The sequence below is a fragment of the Polistes fuscatus genome, unplaced genomic scaffold (genome assembly GCF_010416935.1).
Source record: "Polistes fuscatus isolate 324 unplaced genomic scaffold, CU_Pfus_HIC Scaffold5, whole genome shotgun sequence".
NCBI classification, from domain to species: domain Eukaryota; kingdom Metazoa; phylum Arthropoda; class Insecta; order Hymenoptera; family Vespidae; genus Polistes; species Polistes fuscatus.
In genome coordinates, this window is record NW_025113129.1 from 992,481 (window position 1) to 1,017,867 (window position 25,387).

The 25,387-nt window shown below is 27.7% G+C and overlaps 2 protein-coding genes across 13 annotated transcripts; both read left to right on the top strand.

Moving 5' to 3' along the window:
- The first annotated feature begins 24 nt into the window (after positions 1 to 24).
- On the top strand, positions 25 to 8,607 carry LOC122521872 (ral GTPase-activating protein subunit beta). 5 transcript variants are annotated; one of them, XM_043642585.1, is made up of 25 exons: positions 25 to 293; positions 514 to 775; positions 848 to 1,268; positions 1,384 to 1,410; positions 1,528 to 1,742; positions 1,821 to 2,004; positions 2,082 to 2,342; positions 2,581 to 2,772; positions 2,982 to 3,086; positions 3,162 to 3,302; positions 3,379 to 3,617; positions 3,699 to 3,929; positions 3,996 to 4,143; positions 4,221 to 4,328; positions 4,725 to 4,826; positions 5,072 to 5,212; positions 5,301 to 5,315; positions 5,407 to 5,567; positions 5,634 to 5,807; positions 5,926 to 6,335; positions 6,465 to 6,876; positions 6,985 to 7,300; positions 7,381 to 7,632; positions 7,705 to 7,954; positions 8,125 to 8,607. In XM_043642585.1, the coding sequence occupies exons 2-25, from the start codon at positions 740 to 742 to the stop codon at positions 8,246 to 8,248; spliced, it is 4,665 nt and encodes a 1,554-aa protein (XP_043498520.1). In that variant the 5' UTR covers positions 25 to 293; positions 514 to 739; the 3' UTR covers positions 8,249 to 8,607. The 5 variants fall into 5 exon arrangements, with proteins under 5 accessions (XP_043498520.1, XP_043498521.1, XP_043498523.1 ...); XM_043642586.1 differs by lacking the exon at positions 5,301 to 5,315; XM_043642588.1 differs by lacking the exon at positions 1,384 to 1,410.
- Positions 8,608 to 11,143: 2,536 nt separating this feature from the next.
- Positions 11,144 to 25,348, top strand: LOC122521874 (multidrug resistance-associated protein 1). Of its 8 annotated transcripts, none has more exons than XM_043642598.1 (24): positions 11,144 to 11,514; positions 11,846 to 11,966; positions 12,509 to 12,808; positions 13,340 to 13,477; positions 13,566 to 13,676; positions 13,797 to 13,996; positions 14,263 to 14,448; positions 14,571 to 15,204; positions 15,318 to 15,464; positions 15,571 to 15,655; positions 15,734 to 15,933; positions 16,024 to 16,525; positions 16,609 to 16,617; positions 17,113 to 17,290; positions 17,404 to 17,530; positions 17,621 to 17,846; positions 19,307 to 19,531; positions 20,142 to 20,362; positions 23,480 to 23,660; positions 23,773 to 23,881; positions 23,975 to 24,101; positions 24,243 to 24,765; positions 24,865 to 25,111; positions 25,186 to 25,348. In XM_043642598.1, the coding sequence occupies exons 2-24, from the start codon at positions 11,922 to 11,924 to the stop codon at positions 25,298 to 25,300; spliced, it is 4,836 nt and encodes a 1,611-aa protein (XP_043498533.1). In that variant the 5' UTR covers positions 11,144 to 11,514; positions 11,846 to 11,921; the 3' UTR covers positions 25,301 to 25,348. The 8 variants fall into 8 exon arrangements, with proteins under 8 accessions (XP_043498533.1, XP_043498529.1, XP_043498527.1 ...); XM_043642594.1 differs by lacking the exon at positions 20,142 to 20,362 and adding an exon at positions 14,160 to 14,180 and having other exon boundaries at positions 11,145 to 11,514; positions 19,307 to 19,527; XM_043642592.1 differs by lacking the exon at positions 19,307 to 19,531 and adding an exon at positions 14,160 to 14,180 and having other exon boundaries at positions 11,146 to 11,514.
- Positions 25,349 to 25,387: the final 39 nt, after the last annotated feature.

The following is a 25,387-nucleotide window of genomic DNA, read 5'->3' on the forward strand; positions in this document are numbered from 1 at the left end:
TGATATAACCTCAAAAGCTACTGTCAATGCAATGAATATTTTACCAGTGCGTCACTGCGCCACCTATAAACTGGAGAATTAATATTGTAGAGTTTTCTAAACTAGAACTTTACTTACATCGTTGTATTTTAGTTGGGTATTGTAAAATGGTGTAAAACAGTGTAGTATTTAATATAAATTTAAGGATATTAATTTATTTTAGAAGAAAAAATCAATATTCAGTGATATAAGATGTATGATTTTGTTAAAAATAATCCTTTGAGTTTTGTTACTATGTTATAAGAGAGAGAGAGGTATTATAAAAAAAAGTTAATTATCTTTTCTGTGATATTGTCTAACCTCAGTATTTTTGGCAACTTTTTGATATATGCATACACATTATACATATATTTATGTATATATCATGTATTTTGTGTTTTAATTCTATTGGAGACATATAGGTTAAAAATAAATATATATTAATATTTTGATTAATATCAATTAAAGAAAATATGTTAATTTCTTTATAATTAGGTTTGACATTGACAACATAATTAATAAGTAATATAAATAAAAGATAATTTTATTGCATTTTTTCTTGACATTGGAAATGAATAAGATAATGTATGATCTTAAAACGTACAATATAAATACATATTATATGAAGTGAACAATGTTCATGGGAGTGCATCAAACAAAGTCATTGATTTTGTTAAGTTGAACTAAGAATAATTTTTGAATGTATAGTATACAATAATCTATGAATTTAGGCGTATTCAATAGAGTCAATCATAAAGTAAGTATCAATCAATCATAAAATATTTCAAACTATTCAGTAATATTTATATATAATATTATATTATTACAGGATTCCCAAGGAGGAATGTATTCAGAATGGGCTTCTTTAAGCATTCTGATTCAGCAAGGTTCAGAAGAAAGTCAAAGTGTACTAGAAAAGTTTTCACCTGGAGCAGGAAAAGAAGTCGCATTATCTATAGTACGTCAACTAGCTGCTAATCTTGGAATTACTCAAGCAGCTGAACCTAGTCCATTATGCACCGATAAAGAAGTACAATGGTGTATGGAAGTTATTTGTTATGGTCTTTCTTTACCTTTGGCTGAACATGATACCGTTAGAGATTGTGTTAATGTATATTGTGAATGGCTATCCGCATTATATTCTACACCAAAAATTTCTGTACCAAGACCGATTATAGATGATCCAAATTTCTATGCTAGAAAAATTATAAGTCATTTTCATAATTTATTTATTCCTCGAAAAGGAGAAGGTAAAAATTATCATTTTAAAAACACTATTTCTTCTATTTATTCATATATGTAAATATATTTCTTTAGATTTAATATTCTTCCACTTATATATTTGATCCTCTTCTCTTTTCATAGTCTGGCCATTTTTATATCAGGATTTAGGTAATAAGTAATACAGTATTAATACTTTTATTTTTAGAAACAACGACTCTGGACTTTTTATTTCATGTCATTATGTATCTGTAGGATTAATAATTATATATATACATATATTTGTAGGAAGTGATACTATAAACAGACAAGCTGTATTATGCCATAGAGTGCTTAGAACACTTCAACAAATTGCAAGAGGTCCAGCATCATTAGAAAGAGAAACTTGGGAAAGTTTATTACTATTTCTTATTGGAATTAATGATGCATTATTAGCACCACCAGCAACAAGGGAAGATGCTGGTGAACAGTTATGCGAAAGAGTACTTGGTGTACTATTAGAGGTATTTAGAATTTTATTACGTACTAATCATTTTATCGTATGAAAAATAAATATATTAATTTTGAAACTTTTATTTCAGGTATGGTTGGTAGCTTGTGAACGTAATTTCCCTGCTCCACCTTTATGGCGTACATTACGAGAGTCATGTCTGCGTTGGCGACACAGATTAGCTTTAATAGAACAATGGAATCGTGTGTGCCTAGCACTTACAGCACGACTTTTACAAATCATGTATGGACCGATGTTTCCAGAATTAAAAATAAGTTAGTAGATTTTTATTCAATTAATTTTGCATAATATAGGTATACGTACTAAGATATTATTAATAATTTATTTTTAGGCGAAGAAGATGCACAACTAGTGCCACCAACTATGTCAGAGGAAGCTGTTGCACAAGCATGGTACAGACTTTTACGAACTATTGGAGATCCTGTGGATTTATGTAGACCAGCTGTAGTATCACAAACTCAAGCATTTTTCCAATATGCTATTGCTAGCCCAAATGTTATAGATCCTTGTCAACATCCATGTCTACAAGGATTGCCACAAATATTTTTGAAAGCTATAAAAGGAATAGCTGGACAAGTTGATGCATTTCTTGGTAAGTTGAACTTTTCGGTCAATCAAACTAAATAATAAATTTTGGGCGTGTACAAATATCTCTGTATAGTTTAGAAATATCTTATATATATAAATATATATTACTACTTTCATACAATATTTATTATTTCTTTATGTTAATAATTTCTTTTTCTGCAAACATTTTGTAGAGCACAAGTAGTTGCTTAACAATTTGATCACTCATAGGTGGTGGGTGCACATTCACACAATTGTTTTAGGAGTTTCACAAGCATGTTGCTGGGAAGAATGTTGTGTATCCAACATTGCATCTGGAAGCAATAATAATGGAAACATAGGTGTTGGGTGGGACAGATCAAGTGGCAAGGATCAACCACAACCCTCCCCTACACCTCCAACACAACGCCGACTTGCCAAAAGTTTCAGTGTTACACCTTCTGCGGTTACTAAGGGTATTCAGCATCTTATACTTTTCCTTGCTATCATATATCTTATGCTATTTTCAACTTGTATATCATTTCATCTGTTATCTTTATATTCTTTCCTTTGTATTATTGCAAGAGCAGAAAAGAAGTCTTCCATGTGGAAGTTAATGTAAAAATGGAATAATATTTAACAATAATCTACTATTTATTTTAATTTTGTTGCTTTGATTATACAGGAATACCAAAAGCTTCTTTGATTAGTTTAACAACCAGTCGTGTGTCTAGTACACCCCCAATGTTAATATCGAATTCAGGACCATCGTCAGCATCTAGTACAACTTGTAAGATATTGCATGATACTGTGATTTTACTATCAAATAGATTTAATAATAAAATGATATGTTTTATAATTATAGCTATGACCTCACTTGGTCAAGATATTCGACCTCCTTTAGCACCAGGAAGACCAAAGTGTAATAGTATATTGCATCTTTTTGGAGAATGGTTGTTCGAAGCTGCTTTTATAGGAACAAACGGATGGTCACAAAATTTACCACGTATTTATTTTTTCTCTTCTTATATTAGAAGCTTCTATTGTACTTTTTTAATAATATATAATATTTTATTTTTTAGAGCCATCAGGAGCATCAAAACGTCCATCCTCAGTACTTGTAGATGGTCCAAGCTCATTACAAGAAACTGTTAGTGAAGTACCTCCTACACTTTGTATAGATCGTTATGAATCAGGCAGAGCAGAAGCTATGGGTGCACTCTGTAGAATTTTTTGTGCCAAAAAAACTGGAGAAGAAATATTACCTGTTTATTTAGCTAGATTTTATCAAGCAATGCATCATGGTTTGAAATTAGATGATGTAAGTATCTTTGTTATTTATAATTTATTTTAAATTATTATGAATAATTATAATTTATATGTTTCCTTATATATTTTACAGACAAGAGAGTGCGGTGAAACATTAGCATACATCCTTTTGAATTCATCTGATTTATTTCGCTTAGACTTGAATGGTGTACAAGTGTTAGTACCTGCAGTATTATCTGCCTTGGAACTTGTACTCCCTGAGAAAGATTTAAAATTAAAATCTAATATTGTTTCAAAACCAGATTTAAGAAGAGCTTCAATACATTTACTTATATCGATGTTAGCATTACCCTTACACTTTCAGGTAATTCTTAATGATATTTATCATATATCATAAATATGTTATTTAATTTTAAAATATTGTGTGTAGAATCTCCCTATTAAAGAACTTCCAACATTTCCAAACACATCTGAAAAAACTCAAGTAACTTTCGCACAATTAAAATCAAGATTGATGAACTTGCTTATTAATGCATTACAAGTGGAAACTGATCCGCAAAATACTCATATGCTTCTTGGTAAATTATAAAAAATAATTCCTTTCTAGAGAAATATTATTTTATAATATTTATATGTATATATATTTTATTTTTAGGCGGTCTTTTACTAAGCGTACAAGATTCTGCTGCAGCAGAGGAAGTTGAACAAGTTACACAACCAGATGCAGTGCCAAACGATACATCAGTTAATTTATTATCTTCAGGTTTGTTAAAGAAATGTTAGCTTCAAAATATCAATCTTAAATGCACTGTCCTGAGTTACATTTTGGTAACAAATAAATAAGTAAATAAATATATATGTACTTATATACATATATAAAATTATAAAAATTAGTTTGGTTTACGCTAATAGAGAGTAGCAAGAGCTACTGCTATATCTAATTCAAGAAGTAACATTTTTTTATATTGATATTTATTTAAAGCCTGTACATACTACATTACTGTAACTCAGTATGATATTGCAGAGTGAAAGCATGGTGCTTAATATCACCTTTCATTGTACCTGCTTCACACATGCTTCTGTGAAATGTTATTCTTTTTTATTATTACATATTGTGTTCTGTTGTGCATTTGCCATTGTACTCATCATCGCTTGATAGTTACCAGCGATTCAGCCAGTCAAATAAGCATATCCAGTGATCAACGTTCGCTCGGTGATGCCTCTGATATAGCAACTCTTCAAGAGGAATGCATTGCATTCGGTAAATACGAGTACTATTCACCTTGGTACTGCTATTACTTGTCAGATCTCTGGAATGTAATCGTTTTTGTGTTCATCTTACCTCTTATTTGTATTCTTTCACAAAAATATATTTTTAAAAAAGTATTTTTTTCACAACCCTGCTTATATCAAAAATCCAATTTCATTATAAAAAAAAACCCTCACACACACATTACGTAATTTTATCAAAGTAGTAAATCATACTAAAATGAAATAATGTTTCAGATTCGGCACATGCTCTTTTTGTGCGAGCCACATATCTAGTTTGTCACAGGTTGATATCTTCATGGAAAACAGATTTAAACATTTCTTTGGCTGCGCTGGAAATGTTATCAGGATTGGCAAGAACACGAATTCGTGAAACAGGTAATATTTAACATTAAATTATATCTATTTATATCATTGATTTATTTGTTAATATATACATATATATTTCTAATATATATTTTTGCAGCAAGGAAACTTACAGGTTCGATAAACATTTTAATGATGTTAAAGAAAACATAATATTTTTGAAAGTCAAACATAATTATAACAAGAATGTTTATTTTGTTTTATAGATGCATTGGAATGCAAACGAGCTGTGAAATGGTTATGCGATTATATAGCATACCAATGTTGGCGACCTCCTCCGGCACATTCCAAAGATTTACATTCTTCTATTGTAGCAGCATTTGGTTGCTTAACAACCTGGTTAGCTGCTCATTCTCAATTATTACAGGTTGATCTTTTTTTTATACAATAATACAACTTGTTCTAAATGATATATTAATAAAAAATTTTACAGGATAAGGATTGTTTAACAACAGTCTTGGAAGTAGTAGAATTAGGAGTATCAGGTACAAAAAGTATTGGAAAACCAGGTGAACCAATTAAAATGAAGGATGAAAAAGAATTAAAACCAGCATCTATGCGCGTAAGAGATGCTGCAGAAGCTCTTCTTACAATAATATTAGAACAGGTATATTATTATATCTTATAGATTCTAATCAATATAATAAATATTTATCAATAGTAATAAAATGATAAGATTGAAATTATTAGATATTAAACAATGAGTGATTTATCTTATTGGCTAGGTTGGTTATTTTCCCAGTGCTTGTGGTGCACAATCATTGTCATCTTTACTTGATGAAGTTTCATTGCTTCGACATTGCAATAGTTGGACTGGTGGTCGTGTTGCTCGACAAGCAGCAGTTGAAAGATTCCGTTACTTTGTTGCTGAAAATGCAACAATTTTAGCTTTATTAGAAGAACCTCTTGGGAATGATCAGGATCCACAACCAACAGTAACGGTTTTAATACGTGGACCATTTGGTAGACATGCATGGACTCTACAACTACGACATTTGCCACGACATAGATCTAGTATTAGAAGTGTTAATACAAATCCTGGTCGACCATTACCATTAAATGAAGCAGCACCAAGAATGGATTATAAACCAAAATTTTTCCCTGACAATGTTGATAGAATCCCTCACTGTAAAGTGTATGTATTGTTATCACTAATTTTTTTAAAACTGCATTATAATATAATCTAATATACTATATTCTATTTTAATCTAATCTATAATCTAATCTATTCTAATTTAAAAATATAACAAATATGTTAAAACAGAGATGAGTCAATACCTAGTCTCGAGGCTGTTATGAACGATAACGAATCAGTTAGAAGCGAACATGAGTTGTTATCACAATTGTTAGAACGTCAGATAAATCTAGAAAAAAAGTATGACGATGTCAGTAATAAAGACATAGATGAAAAAACTGAAGAATGTGCACCACCACAAATATGTCATGAATTCCAAACAGCTCGTTTATTTTTAAGTCATTTTGGTTTTCTCAATATTGAAAATAGAGGTAGCGAAGAGTCTGGAAATGGTACTCTTACTGCTTTAGATCCTACTATTCCAGGATTTTGTACAGATTTGGAAACATTAGATAATATTAGTTCAAGAACCTGTGATACCGTTCATATATTTTATGTCAAACCAGGTCAAAAAACAGCACCTGAAATATTATCCAACGTAGTAAGAATTTAAAATATTTTGTATTCTTTTAACTTAATGTCTTGCTGGAATAAAAATAAACGTTTTACATAGAAATTACATATGTTAATAAATGTTAATATTTTCCAGCTTAATGAAAAAAATGTATCGTCAAATTTTTTGGAATTTCTTAATTCACTTGGTTGGCCAGTATCAGTTTCTGCTCATGCCGGTTGGACTGGTCATATTTACACCTCATGGAAAGTAACTCCACAAATGAATGTTTCGCAGTCAAGTACTAATGATCATGGTGGTTCTCTTTATAATGGTGATACACATGTATTATATTGGGCTGATGTTAGTGCAGAAATTGCATTTGTTGTACCAACACAATCATTTATAATGACAAATTCAGATTCGTTAGAAGAAGCTAGTTATACTAGTGATACTAGTAATGGTGCTCAGTGTAAGTATCATAAAATTCATCAAATAATAGTGTTAGTTATTTAGTTTTTAATAATTTTAACATATTTTGCATTAATGTAGCTTGGTTTGAGAGAAGTATTAGTGAAAGTGGAGGGTCTCGCTCCTGCAGTATTCCGCAGAATGCAAGAACGATGTCGCTTGATTTTGAAAAGCAACCATCAAGTTTTTCAGGCTCAGGTCCTCCTAGTTCCTCAAGTGCAGATCCTGTTAGACCAAGAAGAACAACAAAACATGCTTTACCAATACAAACAGATACAAGGATTATGGTGGTATGGCTAGAAAGCTTGGAAGATTATACTCACTTTCCAATTGGTATGAATTATTTATTTATATATATATTCATATCGTATATTTTTAATAAAATATTTATCATTTATTTTATAGGAGATCTTCTACCATTTACGCATACTGGCTTAGAATATTGTAGAACAGTTCAACCTACTGATGTACAAGTCATTTTTCTTCAGTCTCTTGCTAGTGGACTCATGAGAGTTAGATTACAAGGTCCAACTTCTAGGATAAATTTAGCCACTCCATTAATTGATGGCATGGTTGTATCTAGAAGAGTATTAGGTACTCTTGTTAGGCAAACAGCATTAAATATGGGTCGGCGTAAAAGACTTGATAATGACAGGTAATTATAGAGGTATTTTTTCATGATTCATTGTAAATTCTTTTGTTTGAAAACTAAATTATATTTTTTTTCATTTCATAAAATTGTAACTCATTATTATCTCTATGTAGTTATATATGCTTTATTTTATTTTTTTTTACAAATTCATTACATTCTTTTACTTTTTATAGCTATCATCCGCCACATGTTAGAAGGAGATTAAAAATTCAGGATATGGTTCAGAAATATAAGAGAAATTTATCTGAACCAGAATTATTAACAGTTTTATTTAGCAGTACCGAAACTGCTTGTTAGATTTTTATGGGATCAATATTTCTTGAATAATAAATATATTTCTAATACACTTCATTTGGAAATCAAGATCTTGATATTTTTAAAAAATAATAATACTATAAAAGTATATAAAAATTGCACACAAAAATAAATTATATGTATTTACTTTAATTATAATCAATCTTTTCTGTATGATTAAACTTAAAACGTTTTACATTTATGATATTTAAATCAACAGGCTTTTTTAAACAACATTAAAGCAATATCAAAAATCGAACCTTTTTTTTTACAAGGATATAAACATTTGTTATAATTTTGGTTAACTAGCAATCAAATTAGTTTGTACATATTATTAAAACATAAAAAGAAGTTTAAATTAATTTATTATCACTTGAAAAATATTAAAATATTAAATACACATATAATAATATTAAATTCAATAATAAAAATTTATATATATAATAAATGAAACAATATTTTACAAATTATTTCAGTTATATATTTAGATTTAAATACGTAAGAAATAATAAATAATCTCATTATACAGATGAAAATATAAAAGATATTTTTATTATTATTTATATAGATAAGTACACCAATAAATAATTAAACATTTACTGTAACGAATTTCAAGGAGAATTCGTTACGATTATAGTGTAATGATCGCATGATTATGTCATACAGATTTAATTCTTTCCTTTTCTTTGTTCGTGTATTTATGTAACTATTCTTTCATTCCATCAAATGGGGGTCAAATGGATAAATTTAAGTGATGTCTCGAAACAATTTGACCATGGTTCTATCAGTCCGTTTAAAATCTTTTACACATACATTTTTCATTAAAAAATAAAAATATAATATTACAATTTTAACATTAAAAAAAATATATATATTATGAACAATTAAATAAATAAGAAATAATTTCTTTCGAAAATAATTTCTTAATTAAAAAAATTAACGCGCACGATTATATAAATAGTATTTGTGTTTTTTTATTTTTACAATTAGTAAAAAGTATTTTTTGAGATTCTTACTATTCATTGTGAAATTACTAAGTGTTATTAAATGAGTCTATTAAAATCAAATAATATTGTTCAATTAAGGCAATACCGTTCGATTAGGTACTTAAAAGGAACTAAAGAACGTCATATTACACTCGTATTGATATTACGAGTCATGATAGATAAGTTGATCGATCGATACCTCACTTTACTTATCATTCATTCTGATCAAGAATGATTAATCAAATTAATTCGTCATAAAGAAGAAAACAGCTTGTCATTCTTAAAAAATATTTCTTACAAAAAAAAATGAAATTTTCTTTATTGGCAATGACATGTTGAAAATTAATTGAATGTATTAATATCTCAAATCAAATCCAAAAAAATAAATAATTCAACTTAAACACGTTATCAAAACTTGAATGTATATATATAATATGTGCTTTCTATATCGTAAAATAAAATATATTCTCCTCAATTCAATATCTGTATTTTGTAAATCAAAAACTGCACAGTCATTAATTATTGTGTTAGCACAACGCGTTAACTTAGAGAAGAAATATATCCTTTATATCGTTCTAAAGTGGCATAAATCATTGTCATTTATATCAATCTCTCATACTACTTGTTTTCCGAATTAAATAATAATTTTGTTATACATATATTAAATAAAAAAGATAATATCGAAGACAAGTCGTACATTGAATTAATATAAATTTCGATCAAATAGGGAATAAATGAATTAATGTGTAATTAAATAGTTTTTATAAAGTATTACACAAGTATATATTTCTACGTTTTATAATTTATCATTTTGAGATATTTCAATATAATTTGAAATATTTAAACTCATTAATTTTTCATTATATAGCAATATAGTATCACTTGTCTTTTCGAATTTATTTAAATTAATTTATTGATCGATGTATTAAATATAAATTAAAGTAAACTGAGATATATATAATTACTAAATAATTGTTTATTGATAGAATATGATGTACATGTGCGTAAGTGTTTGAATCATGTAACATTGTGCAACATCAGAAATCAGTAGAAAAAGATCCTGTTTGTAAGACTTTCAAGGTCGGGTTCTAAATCCAAGTAATTCATGATAGTGAATACATTTTTATAAAAGCAGTATACCTATACATTCCGTTCAGTTTACTTTCTCTTTTTTATCTTTGTGAGTGTTAATACTTCTGTAACTATTTATTTATTCATAAATCATAGATACGATTTGTATAAATATTTAATTTATCGGTTTTGATAAAAAATAAAATTTATTTAATTTATATATAATTAAAGGAGTAAGATATATATAAGAATATAAAAAAATTCATTTTACAAACAATCGAAAACAGCGTCCGTTAACGAATTGTTATGCGTGTAATAAGTATTTATGTATTTTTATACCACGATAAAATTGGACGGAGAAATTAGAACTCTACGTATCTTCTGCTTCAACATCTTTTCTAATTTTATATCCATATTGGTAGATGGGAGACGTAAGAAAACAAAGTTTTTGTGTATAAAATAGATAAAAGATAACAAGCGAGACATAATTGGCTGACAAATACGACTATTGCACAAGAAAGTATTATAAAAGATGTTATATAAACACCTACTACATAATTAAAAAAAGAAATAAGAAAGAAATTATAAACATTTATTTATATGCATACATGTGAACTATAAATATCATAGTAATTATTATTTGTCAAAGAATTTGTTTTATGTTAGTAAATACAATGCAGACAAATATTTTAATATATATTTTTTTCTTTTATTAAAACAAATTATATTTTTATACAAGAAAAAAAAGATAAAGGAACTAAATAAGTATCGTAAATACATCAAAAGTCGTATTCTTGAAAAAGGAAAAGAAAAAAAATATATCAAGATAACAATTGCACAATTTAAAATGTTACAATCAATGTCGCGTTTAAATGACATCATCTAAGCAATCCCATTGGATGAATTCCTCTGCAGTGACTGAGTTTATTAATGGAGCCATCTGTCGGCCATTTTAAAGTTTCACCCAACGGGGATTCGCGTTAGTGGTCGCAGAGTTCAATGTAGCGTGAACGCAATTTATTGCAGTCATTGTTTGTTCGTTAATAAGAGATGTTCGATGTGTTGTTCGTAGTTTTGTGACTTCTTCAGAAAGAGAAAGAGAGAGAGAGAGAGAGAGAGAGAGATCGAAAATCGAGATTAAAGAAAGAGATTTGATTTAATACTAATGGATGGTCGATAGACAGAAATTCTAAATTACATCTCGTGCGTTAGGTGAGTGTTGTGTGACTGTGATAATATATTTCTTGTTGGCTACTTTTTTTCTCACAATTTACTTATATCTTTTCGTTTTTCTTTTTTTTCTTTAATCACGCGGTAACGGTGACATGCATTTATGCGTTGTAAAAAAAAAATGGAAACGAATAGATGATAATGGGATGATTGAGGGGTGGCAGGAAAGAGGGGAAGAAAAAGAGAATGAAAGAGAGAGAGAGAGAGAGAGAGTGAGAGAGGGAGAGGAGAGAGAGAGAGAGAGAGAGGTGTATTGGCCTCGAATAGCATGTGCCATATAATTCTACAAATTTTACGAATTCTTTTTACCTAGATTCTTGAAGACAGTCACACCTATTAACATCAAGAAATATCCAAGGAAAGATCAGTGAAAGATTAAATGTATCGATATGGAAAGTCAAAGTATGGATCAATTTTGCGGATCCAAATTTTGGGTGAGTTTATTAATACTTTATTTATTTGTTCTTTCTATTGAACGCTTATAGAATTTCTTTATTTTCCTTGAAATAATAACTTTGTTTCAACACAGAAGTATGCTTTCATTATATTTATACTAACGTAAAAATAAATGAGTTTTAAAAGAAAAGTTTAAACCATAAGTAATATTTTTATTATTTATTTTATAATATGAAAGAATTACATTTTTTGTCAACAGTAATAAAATGTATGCTTTTTATATTTTTCTTTTTTTAAAGATGAATTTTAATGGTACAAAAACGTTTTTGTTCACTTATTAATTAAGTAACTATTATATAATCTTTATTTTCAATACTATTTCCATCCCTTGGTATAACTCTCATCCCTTAAAAAAGAAATTAATCATAATCTATAAGTTATTTTAACCTAATATTAAAATATTTTTAATACCTAATTTGGTTTTCTTTTTTGTTTTTTCTTATACATTATACACTTATACATTAGTTATGTATAATTAATGAATAAAAATATTGAAATTAAAATGAAATTTATATTTTAGGATGCTAATTTAACATGGAACACGGATGATCCAGATCTGACAGAATGTTTTCAAAAAAGTGTATTAATATGGGTACCATGCTTGTTTCTTTGGATCTTCTCTGCTATGGAAGTTTATTATCTGTTAAATAGTAGAAGAAAAAATATCCCATACACATGGTTATATATTTCTAAGCAAGTACTTACTGCGGCATTAATTGTGCTTACAGTTGTTGATTTAGGAAAAGCAATATACAATATTCCTTATGAGACTGTATACCATGTAGATTATGTTACCCCCGTTATAAAAATAGTTAGTTTTGTAAGTATATTATTATTTCAAATGCTTTTATATATATACAGGGTGTCCTGTAACTAGTGGTACAAGTGAGTAAAATTTATTCATATAAGATTTTGTTTCCAACAAAAATAAGTTGGAAAATTTGTCGAGTATACGTGCATTTGACTGAGCTTGCAATCCGAACAAGTTCTTGTTCGATAAGCATAAGAGTAGAACTGATATAAGAGATATTATACTGACAATGTTTGTGAATATATTAAGAAGCATAAAAATGCTCTTTGAAATATCCGAGAGTAAGATAGTGAAATCTGTCGAACTGAAAGTACTTAACAAATTTTCAAACTTACTTGTCTTCAAACGAAAGCCTTAAATTAAAAAATTCTATTCTACATTTACAATTTAGTTTTTCATGTAGAATTACATCCTGCTCGATTAGTACCTTCAGTTATATGACATCCTGTATTTTAAATATTTTATTATTTTAAAGAAGTCTAAAGATTTCCAGATATTATAATATCTAATTATTTCTCTCAATAATATTTTTTATTTCAGGTCTTAGCAGGAACTTTACTATTTTACAATAAAAAGTATGGAATGCGTACATCAGGACTACTATTTCTATTTTGGTTTTTCCTTGTATTATGTGGTATTGTGCAATTCAGAAGTTTATTAATACAATATTCAAACGAAGTAGGTTTACTAGCTTTCTTTCTTTCTTTCTTTCTCATAAGTGTTTATTAAAATAAAAATGAAAATAAAATATTTTTTTTCGTTTTAGGAACTGACGTACCTGTTTGTATCATATATGATCTATTACAGTTTAATAACGTTAATGTTCCTATTAAATTTCTTTGTTGACGCAGAGCCTAAATATTCGGAATATCCATTGGTACGATTGAAATTTATTGATTTTTTTGCTTTTATTTTTTATGACAATAAAATATGACAATACTTGTGATTAAAACATATAAATATTAATGTATAATATATCTTTTTTATTAATAAATAGGTGGAAAGACCGTGTCCAGAACAAAATTCATCATTTCCATCGAGACTTACTTTTGCATGGTTCGATGCTCTTGCATGGAAAGGTTTTAAAAAACCTTTAGAAGCTAACGATTTATGGTCTATGAATCCTGAAGATACGGCTACTGAGATAGTTCCAAAATTTGCTACATATTGGAATAAAAACCCTAGAAAAGAAGATAAGTAAGTATCACTATTTTTAGATATATATATATATTTTTGTAGTTCGGTATATTTAGCTTTGTATGTATTTAGTATATGTGTATATATATACTAATACATACAATAAAAAATAGGTAAGCGCATGTAATTCAATAATGAATTATTTATTTATTTGGCTAACAAGGCTATTTTGGTCTTACTTTAGGTAAGCGCATGTAATAATACATGTTCCGATAATCTTAAAACAGAATTTTAAATAGAATTTTTCTTCTTTTTGTTCTTTTTAGTGTACAAAATGCAAAAGCGTCATTTAGAAAATCATCTGGTCAAGTTAATTTTGATAATACTCCCAAGAAGAAAGTTTCTTCTATTTTACCACCACTTTGTAAAGCTTTTGGTGCAACTTTTATATTTGGTGCAGTACTTAAACTTGTACAAGATATCATGAGTTTTATTAGCCCGCAACTGTTAAAGTAAGTATAGATAAAATTGAAATAATTATTTTACCTTTTTTTATTCTAATATTAATTTATTTTTAATAACTTCTGCGCTGCTTCTACATAATATTGATTTTTTATTTTTATTTTTTTTTCAGATTACTTATTAGGTTTGTTAGTGGTGGTGAACCATTGTGGAAGGGCTACTTTTATGCAATTTTACTCTTAATTACAGCTACGCTACAAACCTTAGTGTTATCGCAATATTTTCATCGTATGTTTTTAGTTGGATTACGTATACGCACTGCACTGATAACAGCTATTTATAGAAAAGCAATGAGAATGTCAAATTCTGCCAGAAAAGAATCAACACTTGGTGAAATAGTTAATTTAATGTCCGTCGATGCACAAAGGTTTATGGATTTGACAGCATATATAAATATGATTTGGTCAGCACCATTACAAATTGTTTTAGCGTTGTCCTTTTTATGGGAGAAATTAGGTCCAGCTGTGCTTGCTGGATTAGCTGTTATGATTGTACTTATTCCTATAAATGCATTGATTGCGAATAAAGTTAAAACATTACAAATTCGGCAAATGAAGGACAAAGATGACAGAGTTAAATTAATGAATGAAGTACTTAATGGAATAAAAGTGTTGAAGTTATATGCTTGGGAACCATCTTTTGAAGAACAAATATTGCACATTAGAAAGAAGGAAATACAAGTGTTAAAAGAAGCAGCATATCTTAATGCGGGAACAAGTTTTATTTGGTCTTGTGCGCCATTTTTGGTAAGTTAATTTTTATTTTATATTGTAGAAAATAAACAATTTAAATTAAATTATCTTTCTTTTTTAATTTTTCACTTTAAATCAAAATATATTAATATAATATAAATTTTCAGGTTTCATTGGTGTCTTTTGCTACATATGTACTTATAGATGAAAAGAATGTCTTAGACAGTGAGACTGCATTTGTTTCACTAAGTTTATTCAATATTTTAAGATTCCCTCTTTCTATGTTACCTATGATGATAGGTAATATTGTTCAGGTAATGAGCTTAAAAAGTGTATAGAAAAATATAAATTATTATTTTTAATATAAATCGTTAATACTATTATTTTAATAATCTTATGGTTTTTCTTTATTTGCTTTAGGCTTATGTTTCCATTAAACGTATTAATAAGTTCATGAACACAGAAGAACTTGATCCTAATAATGTACAGCATGATCCATCTGAATGTAAGTCAAATGTAAAATATTCTATCGTTTATTTTATTAATGAAAAATTTGATTATAATTTGTATTTTTACTTCTTAGTACATCCATTAATCATTGAAAATGGTAACTTTACTTGGGACATGGAAAATAACGATAAACCAATTTTAAAAAATATCAATATGACTATAGAACAAGGTCAATTAGTAGCGGTAGTTGGATCAGTCGGTTCTGGAAAGAGTTCCTTGATATCAGCTTTTCTTGGAGAAATGGACAAATTAAATGGTCGTGTTAATACAAAAGTAAATATATCAATTTGCTTATACTTTGTTAAATAATATTATTGTTATTATTTCTATCATAGATTTTTAATTCATTATGTTTATTTGCAGGGTTCTGTTGCATATGTTTCCCAACAAGCCTGGATACAAAATGCAACTTTGCAAGATAACGTTTTGTTTGGAAAACCTTTAAACAAAGCCTTATACAATCGAGTTATAGATGCATGTATGTTGGGTCCAGATCTTGAAATGTTACCTGCAGGAGATCAAACAGAAATTGGTGAAAAGGGTATCAATTTGTCTGGCGGTCAAAAACAAAGAGTTGCTTTAGCCAGAGCAGTGTATAATGATTCGGATATATATTTCTTGGATGATCCCTTAAGTGCAGTAGATTCTCATGTGGGAAAACATATATTTGAAAATGTGGTAGGCCCTGGTGGTCTGTTGAAGAAAAAGACAAGGGTACACATTACGCATGATATTGTTTACCTACCGGAAGTTGACAATATCTTTGTTCTTAAAGATGGTGAAATAACAGAAAGTGGAACATACAAACAGCTTATGGACAAAAGGGGTGCCTTCGCTGAATTTCTAATGCAACATTTACAAGAAGGTATTTATCAATTACCGTATCATTTTTTAAAATTTCAATATATTGATCATTAATATTAAATTATATTTTTCCATGGGTCTTAGTTGGAAATCGTAAGTTAGTGAAAAAGTAATTACGAATTTTTGTCTACTCCTATTTATGCTATTCTTTTAAAATATTATGTTGCACTCGGCTTTAATAATTCTTTATTCATTTATTTATTGAAAGCAGGAGTATTTTACATGAGTAGTAGCTTTCAAATTTATTCATTCATTTTTGTTTAAAAATATACATTAAATCCGTGATTGCAGCATATATTATAGTATTGCTATAACATTATTATTTAAAAAACAAATCAAAAAAGAAATGCATGAAAAATTTTAATTAATAATATTCACTACTTAGCTGTGTTTCAAATCCTTTATTAAAAAGATAATATTTTTATTGAGTGTGTGTGTGTAGCACAATCTAAACTAAACTAATTTTAAAATATAGCATAAATTGACCCTAAATTAGCTTCTTTTAGTTATGCCTTTATCATTTTAATATTATTCAATGATAAACTATATTAATTATATTGTAACACCGACCTGACAAATTTGGAACAGTGCACACTGATGATGGTTCGGATGCAGATTTACATGAAATTAAGCAGCAATTGGAGTCAAAAATTGGTACCCAAGAATTGCAAGAAAAATTAACACGTGCTATATCAAGAATTTCAGAAAGCCAAAGTGAATCAGGATCTATAACTGATAGAAGATCATTAAATGGTTCTCTCAAGAGGTAAGATTAATTATAACAAGTTTATGATCATTAAATTATATGAAATAAGGATTATATATATATATATATATATATATATATATTTATATAAACATCTTTTATCGTTTGCATAGGCAATATTCTACAGAAAGTCAACAGTCTGTAAATTTATTATCTGGGAAAAATATAAAAGATAAAGCTGCATTACAACCGAAGAAAGGTGAAAAATTAATTGAAATAGAGAAGGCTGAAACTGGCAGTGTAAGAGAAAATTATTTAATACATACAAATATATATTATAAATGAGAATATTTATTATTAGAAAATGTTTAATATTCATTTTTAAATTAGGTCAAGTGGAAAGTGTATTCGCATTATTTTAAATCTATCGGATGGTTCCTATCTATATCTACGATAATTATGAATGCTGTCTTCCAATCGTTTAGTATTGGATCAAACGTTTGGCTGAGTAAGTGGTCAGATGATAATATGACTTTAGTGAATGGTACAGTCGTAAATGAAGAATCAAGACGGGACATGTATCTTGGAGTATATGGAGCTCTTGGTTTTGGGCAAGGTATGTTAGAAAAATAACATTAACTTCATATTTTATTTTTTACAATTGACAGATAAGGTATCGTTTATTTCTTATTAAATTTACATATTTTCATGGAACTTTAATAATTTTCCATGGAAGTATATTTGTTTATTATTCAGGTAAGCGTTTGTATTATCGTGTATATATATTATTATTATTATTATTATTATTATTATTATTATTATTATTATTATTATTATTATCATTATTACTATTACTATTACTATTACTATTACTATTACTATTACTATTACTATTACTATTAATACAGAAGCCAATTAATTTGTTTATGTCATTAACAAATTATAATTTTGACTCGTGCTGTTTTATAATTGTATTATTGTACAAAAAGGGCATGTACCTATATATATTTTTTATGGTGATATTTATGTCCGTATAAATTTAATGCAAAACTTATGCATTCAGATAAAATTTGTTTTGTCGATACTACATTACAAATTATATTTCTTTTTTATTTTATTTATTTATTTTTTTATAACAATTTAGTTTGTGATTATACTCCAAAATTATTTCTGAAAACATATTGCCACACATTACTCAAAAATTTATGTTAATGAAATGTTGAGTTCTAATTAGTAGTGCGAGTGTGGTTTGCTGTGTCAATAAAGCATTATTATAATGTTCTTATATCGTAAAACTTCTGCTTTCTAGTAGCATATGTTTGACCACAAATATGTTATTATTGATATCTATTAACTAAATCTATTTTGCATGTATTTTTCGTTTACATCTTTTACTTAAAATATTTTCAATTTCTTATAACATAGCATAGAGAAATTTAAATTTAAGTTTAGATATTTTTCAATAGAATTTGGAGCTTAGTATTAAATATGAGCATGAAGTAGTTGAATAACAGATTTGACATATATATTTATATTTGTATATTAAAAGATATAAAATATTCTTCTATAAACAAAGATGAATGTTTTAAATACTAAATCATGGATATATATGTTTCTATGTTTTTAATAATCAGAAACTAAATATGTTTCCGTAGTTAATATTGGAATTATTTTGCAACTGGAGTATTACTATCAATAATATCAGCAATTTGTTGCACAGACTTATGTTGTAATTTTCAAGTTACTAACAAAAAAGTGACATTTAAATTATTTCTAACATTCTAAATGTACAAAATATACAAAATGTATATAAAAAGGCTTCTGTTTACATTTTATCACAAAAATTAGGCAGATATTTCTACATTCGTGATATTACATTCATAATTGGGATATACTTTTAATATTGACGTTATTTATCAAATATAAAAAAAAATTATATTATATTATTATATTATATATACATATCAAACAAAAGATGAACGAAAAATTATATCTTAAGAATTTGTTATAAGCGATGTAACAATTACATTTGTTTCATACCATAGTATGTAGCAATAAGTTCCAATTAAATTTCAGCGACTTTTGTGATGCTTGCACAGCTGACGTTGGTTATTGGCAGTTTAAAAAGCAGTAAATTGCTGCATTCAGAATTGTTATTTGGCATACTGCGATCACCTGTCGGATTCTTTGATACTACTCCATCTGGCAGAATATTAAATCGTTTTGGAAAGGACATTGATATATTAGACAACGTTTTGCCACCAAATATTAAGGCCTGGTTCTTTTGTCTAATGTCGGTATGTGAGATTTCAAATTAATCTCACAAAGTAGATGAAATTTTTGGTCGTTTTATTAAAAATTTTACACCTATGTTGCTTCAAAAAATGTTTAAAAATCACTACTAAGAACAATGGTCCACCAATGGGTACATATGTGATTAATTCATAAAAGCAAAATGTAGGAAAACTGACATCTTAAGTTCTATTCTGTTTTTTATTGTAGTTTTTCGTTTTAATAGCTATTTTATTATAGATATAAATAGACTAATAGCAAATAGAAATTGTAGTAACAAATTATATGTAGCTTTTCATTATCGATAGTGCGATAATTAGTTAATTCTGCTTTGTTCGATCGCTATATTATTTATTTCGTGCTTTTATAGTAACATTGCACAGCAATACTATTCCTTGTTCTTTTCATTTGTAATGCACCTGTATTATTCATGTGTGATTGCAATAAGGAACTTGTACATTATACTGGACAGGTGATACGCTGTAATCAAAAATATTACTCATATATATTTATATTTTCCTTTTCTTTTTTTATGTCATCAAATTCATTATGAAGTGACGTAAATGTTAATATAATTTGCCAATTTAATATCTACCAAAGTTGTCACCAATCGTTGTAGGCCTGACAGTACTTGGAATGGCGTTTTTCGTGGCAAAGGGGATGGTAATCGCTTCCACGTCTCTCTTCCAAAAAACAATGCGCCATGTTCTTCACAACCCGATGTCGTTCTTTGACCAAACACCAACTGGTCGCATTCTTAGTCGACTCGGTAAAGACATCGATGTTGTTGACAATATTCTACCAACCATACTGCATTCTTGGATCACTTGTCTCTTTCGGGTATGATATTTTTCACGTTGAAATTACAACGTTTAACAAATATTGATTCTTAAAAATTTATTACAAATGAAAATCATTGTTCTAATTAGTCAATTATGTTGTCGACTTATTATAAGCAAATGCTTATGGATTTTAATGTGCTAATTGGGGCAACATTTTTTCCATAATTTATCATTTTCTGTCAAAAATTATACCAACATTTAATTTCCAAATCTATTCTTCAGATTTACCTTTAACTTACATATAATGTCTATAAAAAGAAAAACAAAAGTATATTGGTATTCTTATTACTATTATTTTTAATTTATATTATGTGGATGGAAATGCATAATTTTTAACGTTTTACGTAACTATTTTTTATTACACTATATGTATTTAGTTCTATTTCAAAATCACTCAGTGACAATTTTAGGATTAAATTGTTTTAATTAGTTATTACACACAACAATACACATTAGCTTTAAAAATTATAGAAATATAATTCTAAAACATATTTTTAAAAATTAGGCCAATCAACTTATATCATTGCATGTTGATCGCTGGTTCTATGAATTTTTTTTTCCTATTTTTTTCTATTTTATATTAAGGAAATGAATAATATTTATATAGATTGCATAATATATTTTTCATAGTTAGATTATAACGAAATTATATTAGTTCATAATATTGAACCACTTTAATAATACCGTTCCATATTTGGAAAACGAAATTCAATTCTTGTTTGTTTGAGCAATAATTAATCAGATAACTTTTAATATTATAATATATAGATAACATAAAAATTTTACAACAATATTTCCAATACTTTTAAATCAACGGTTAGTATGCCAAAGATGTCAGTTTCTTATTGAAAGAGTAATGGAATTTTAATTAGATTCTTTCAGGAAAAATTAATTGAACAAATATTTCTTACATTCTTTCTTTGGGGAGGGTGCAATATTCATCAATACAACATATTAATATACACAACAATATCATTATTAATTTATTTATTGATACTATTATCTTTGGGTCACATATAAAATATAAGAAACATATATAATTATATATAAAAAATATTTAAGATATGCATGCACTATATTATGAAACATTAAAAAACATTTGAAAATAGTATATAGTAAAAATCAAATTCATACTCATATTTCATTTGTAAATATATCATCGGACACACATCTTAAATTTAATGAATGTGCTAATATATTTAAAAAAAAAAATGTTATTGTATTTTAAATATGTAATTAAGCAATATTGTAGGAATTAAGGTTATGGACACAATTATACAAGTAATGTATTTATTTAAAGGTAAAAGTAACGCTTGTGCTTGTTATATTTTTTAATACTGTATATTTGCTTGCACTGTTTTTACTGCCTTTTAGAAAACGTCTCTTTTCAAAATTCACGATCAGTAAAGATAGTTCCTGTCTTTAAAAGTGACATTATATATATTATATAATATTATTAATATTATTTTTCAATATTACATTCTAATAATGTTAATTCATAAAATAGGAACTATCTGCATTTCTTTTGCACTGTTATTAAAAATATGTTATTATTATATATTTATGTACTTCGCATGTCACAGCAAACTTCACCCCCTCGCATAACATGAGACGAATAATAATTAAAATAGATAACAATTTCAGTTAGATAACTTTATAAAGAAAATAATCTTTATTTTTATATATCAAATCATTACTTTTATTATATTCATTATTTATAATGTGGCTTATGAACAAATTTTCAAAAATATTGTTTTTCAAGATATTATTATCAAAACTTATTAATATTAATCAATGAATACAATTGATAAAGTTCTGTCTGTTGAAAATAATATACGTCTGTAATTTTGTTAAAATCTTACTTATGTTTATGTAATATAGCATTGGATCCTTGAAATTTTTGACCATCCGCAATATGGTTACAATGAAAGCTATCAATGTCTGATGTTGTAGCGATGGCGAGTTTTTTCTGCGATTTGGCACCTCAGCTGGGTTGCTGGCTGGCTGCTCGCCAGATGCATATAATGATGCTGCGTGCTGTGATGCGTGCTCCATTGACCTTCTTTGATACAACACCTACTGGTCGTATTATCTCCAGGTTTGCTAAAGATGTGGACATACTGGATACATCTCTTCCTCCACAAATTTCTGATAGCATCTATTGTCTTTTCGAGGTAATTTTTGGAAGAGATCTGAAATCCAAAAAAATTAACTTCTTCGATGTGTTTGATATTATTTTTCTATAGATTTTCTTGAACAATGACTCAAGTGATTCTTCTTCGTTACCTTCAAGTAGGAATTCAATATTTATGTCTTATCTTATTATATTTTTATTTGAAAGCACTAGTACATATATATACATATATACAGATATTTGAATTCCAATGAAATATTTTATACAATGATTCTAATTATTACTTTCTATAATTAAAAAAAAAAAGGATCATATGGATAATGAAATTTATATGCTATTAAATTGTTATCTGTATTTTGCATTTTATGGATCGACTGTGGTAGTTTTATATGTATATTTATTCTTTGTAAGAATCGTACAAGTATAATTGTGTCCGCTTATTGTGAGTCCTATTTATTATAAAAATGTACACGTACTGGATGTGTTCCTGTGATATACAATGGGTGACAGGGCAAAATTACATGAATTTGAAATATGTATTTTTTATATGTGTAATATGTGTGTGTGTATATATATATACACATATTACTCATATATATTTATGTATGTATGTGAGTGCATCTAAGAAGGGTAATAACTGTGTTTAAGGTACATGTTGGTGGACCTGTGGCATATATTTATCAATTGTGTTCTGCCATGCTATGGGTGTCTGGAAAGACATGGGTGTTTTATTTTATCAGATTGTGCATGCGTAATATTTTTATCTTTCTTATGTGAAGTTACTTTTCTTTTCATTAAAAGTATTATTAAATTATGCCCATAATATTATTCATATTATATTATTATTTTAATTTCTTGTCTTTATTTCTTAATTAGTAATTGTTATATACATGCAGCAATAAATATTTTGTTTTTCTTTTCAATAGAGACAAAATGTATTAGTTTAATTAAATTATTTGAAATTATATATTCCTATTACAGGTAATAGCAACTCTCTTCGTTATAAGCTTCAGTACACCAGAATTTGTTGCTGTGATCGTACCAATAGGATTTATTTATTACTTTATACAGCGTTTTTATGTCGCCACTTCGCGACAATTAAAACGTTTGGAATCTATATCAAGATCTCCTATATACTCACATTTTAGTGAATCTGTAACTGGTACGCAAACATTTTCTACTATTTATATTCTTTCTCAAAAATACATGAAAATAAAAATTAATACATGTGTTTTAATATATGGGTTAAAATAAACGTATACTTCAATTTTCAGGAGCTCAAACAATTAGAGCATTTGGTGTACAAGAAAGATTTATACATGAATCAGAAAGTAAAGTAGATTTTAATCAAATTTGTTATTATCCTGGTATAATTGCAAATAGGTTGGTATACATACATTGAATATTTAATAATTTATAAGTTTAAACATGACATTATTGTAATAAGATATGTAATACGTGATGTAAATGTTATAGATGGCTTGCAATACGTTTGGAGATGGTTGGAAATTTAATTATATTCTTCTCAGCATTATTTGTTGTATTAGGAAGAGATACTATTAGTGCTGGTTTCGTCGGATTGTCTGTCAGTTATTCTTTACAGGTAAGATAATTTTGATATATAAAAGTAAATAATTTGTAAATAATGTTATCACTATTATTGCACCTTAATTAAGTTATGTGTTATGTTATTTTATTTAAAAAAAAAGATATGATTTAAATTGGATGTTATATTGCTTTTCAGATTACACAAACTTTGAATTGGCTTGTACGCATGACCTCTGATGTAGAAACAAATATTGTAGCAGTAGAGAGAATAAAAGAATATGGCGAAACTCCCCAAGAAGCACCTTGGGTAGTACCAGAAACTGCTCCTCCAAAAGAGTGGCCTGTAACCGGTCAAGTTGAATTCAAGGATTACAAAGTCCGTTATAGAGAAGGATTAGATCTTATTCTCCATGGTTTAACATTTACTGTTAAGGGAGGAGAAAAAGTTGGTATCGTTGGTAGAACCGGCGCTGGAAAATCTTCCTTAACATTATCCCTATTTAGAATACTTGAAGCAGCAAGTGGAAAAATTATTATCGATGGTATTGATGTTGCTAAATTAGGTCTTCACGATCTTAGATCTAAATTGACCATCATACCGCAAGATCCAGTATTATTCTCTGGCACTTTGAGAATGAATTTAGATCCATTCGATCAACACACGGACGATGAAGTATGGAGAGCGCTGGAACATGCTCATCTTAAATCTTTTGTGCAAAGTACTAACAAAAAAATATTATTCAACTTACGTATAGATACAATATCTTTTATATAATTATATAACATTTGTTTTATCTTATTTTAATTGTAATTTGTAGATCTACTTAATGGCTTGTTGCATGAAGTATCCGAAGGAGGTGATAATCTTAGTGTGGGCCAACGACAATTAATATGCTTAGCACGAGCCCTTCTTCGTAAAACCAAAGTTCTTGTATTAGATGAAGCAACAGCCGCGGTTGATTTAGAAACAGATGATTTAATTCAAAGAACAATTAGGGAAGATTTTAAAGATTGCACAGTTTTAACAATAGCACATAGGCTTAATACAATTCTGGACTCTGATAGGTAAATATTATGTACTTATGTGTTAGATTTTATTTATGTTACAGAAATAATTCATAAGTTATATATTTTTACAGAGTTATTGTACTGGATAAAGGACTCATTATTGAATATGATGCTCCTGATGTGCTGCTACGAAATTCATCTAGTGCATTTTATAGCATGGCAAAAGATGCAGGTCTGGTAGCTTAATAATTACATTTACATCACGATAATTTGATATACTATCAAATTAATCAATTAAAACAAAGGTTTTATTAAATAAATCCTTTCATCGAA

Coding starts and splice junctions, on each gene's coding strand:
- LOC122521872 (XM_043642585.1), top strand. CDS start 740: ATGAATTTAGGCGTATTCAATAGAGTCAATCATAAA. Junction 2,773..2,981: donor ACCTTCTGCGGTTACTAAGG/GTATTCAGCATC, acceptor TTGATTATACAG/GAATACCAAAAGCTTCTTTG. Junction 3,618..3,698: donor ATGGTTTGAAATTAGATGAT/GTAAGTATCTTT, acceptor TATATTTTACAG/ACAAGAGAGTGCGGTGAAAC.
- LOC122521874 (XM_043642598.1), top strand. CDS start 11,922: ATGGAAAGTCAAAGTATGGATCAATTTTGCGGATCCAAATTTTGG. Junction 20,363..23,479: donor GGATCACTTGTCTCTTTCGG/GTATGATATTTT, acceptor TTCCTATTACAG/GTAATAGCAACTCTCTTCGT. Junction 24,766..24,864: donor TCTTAAATCTTTTGTGCAAA/GTACTAACAAAA, acceptor TGTAATTTGTAG/ATCTACTTAATGGCTTGTTG.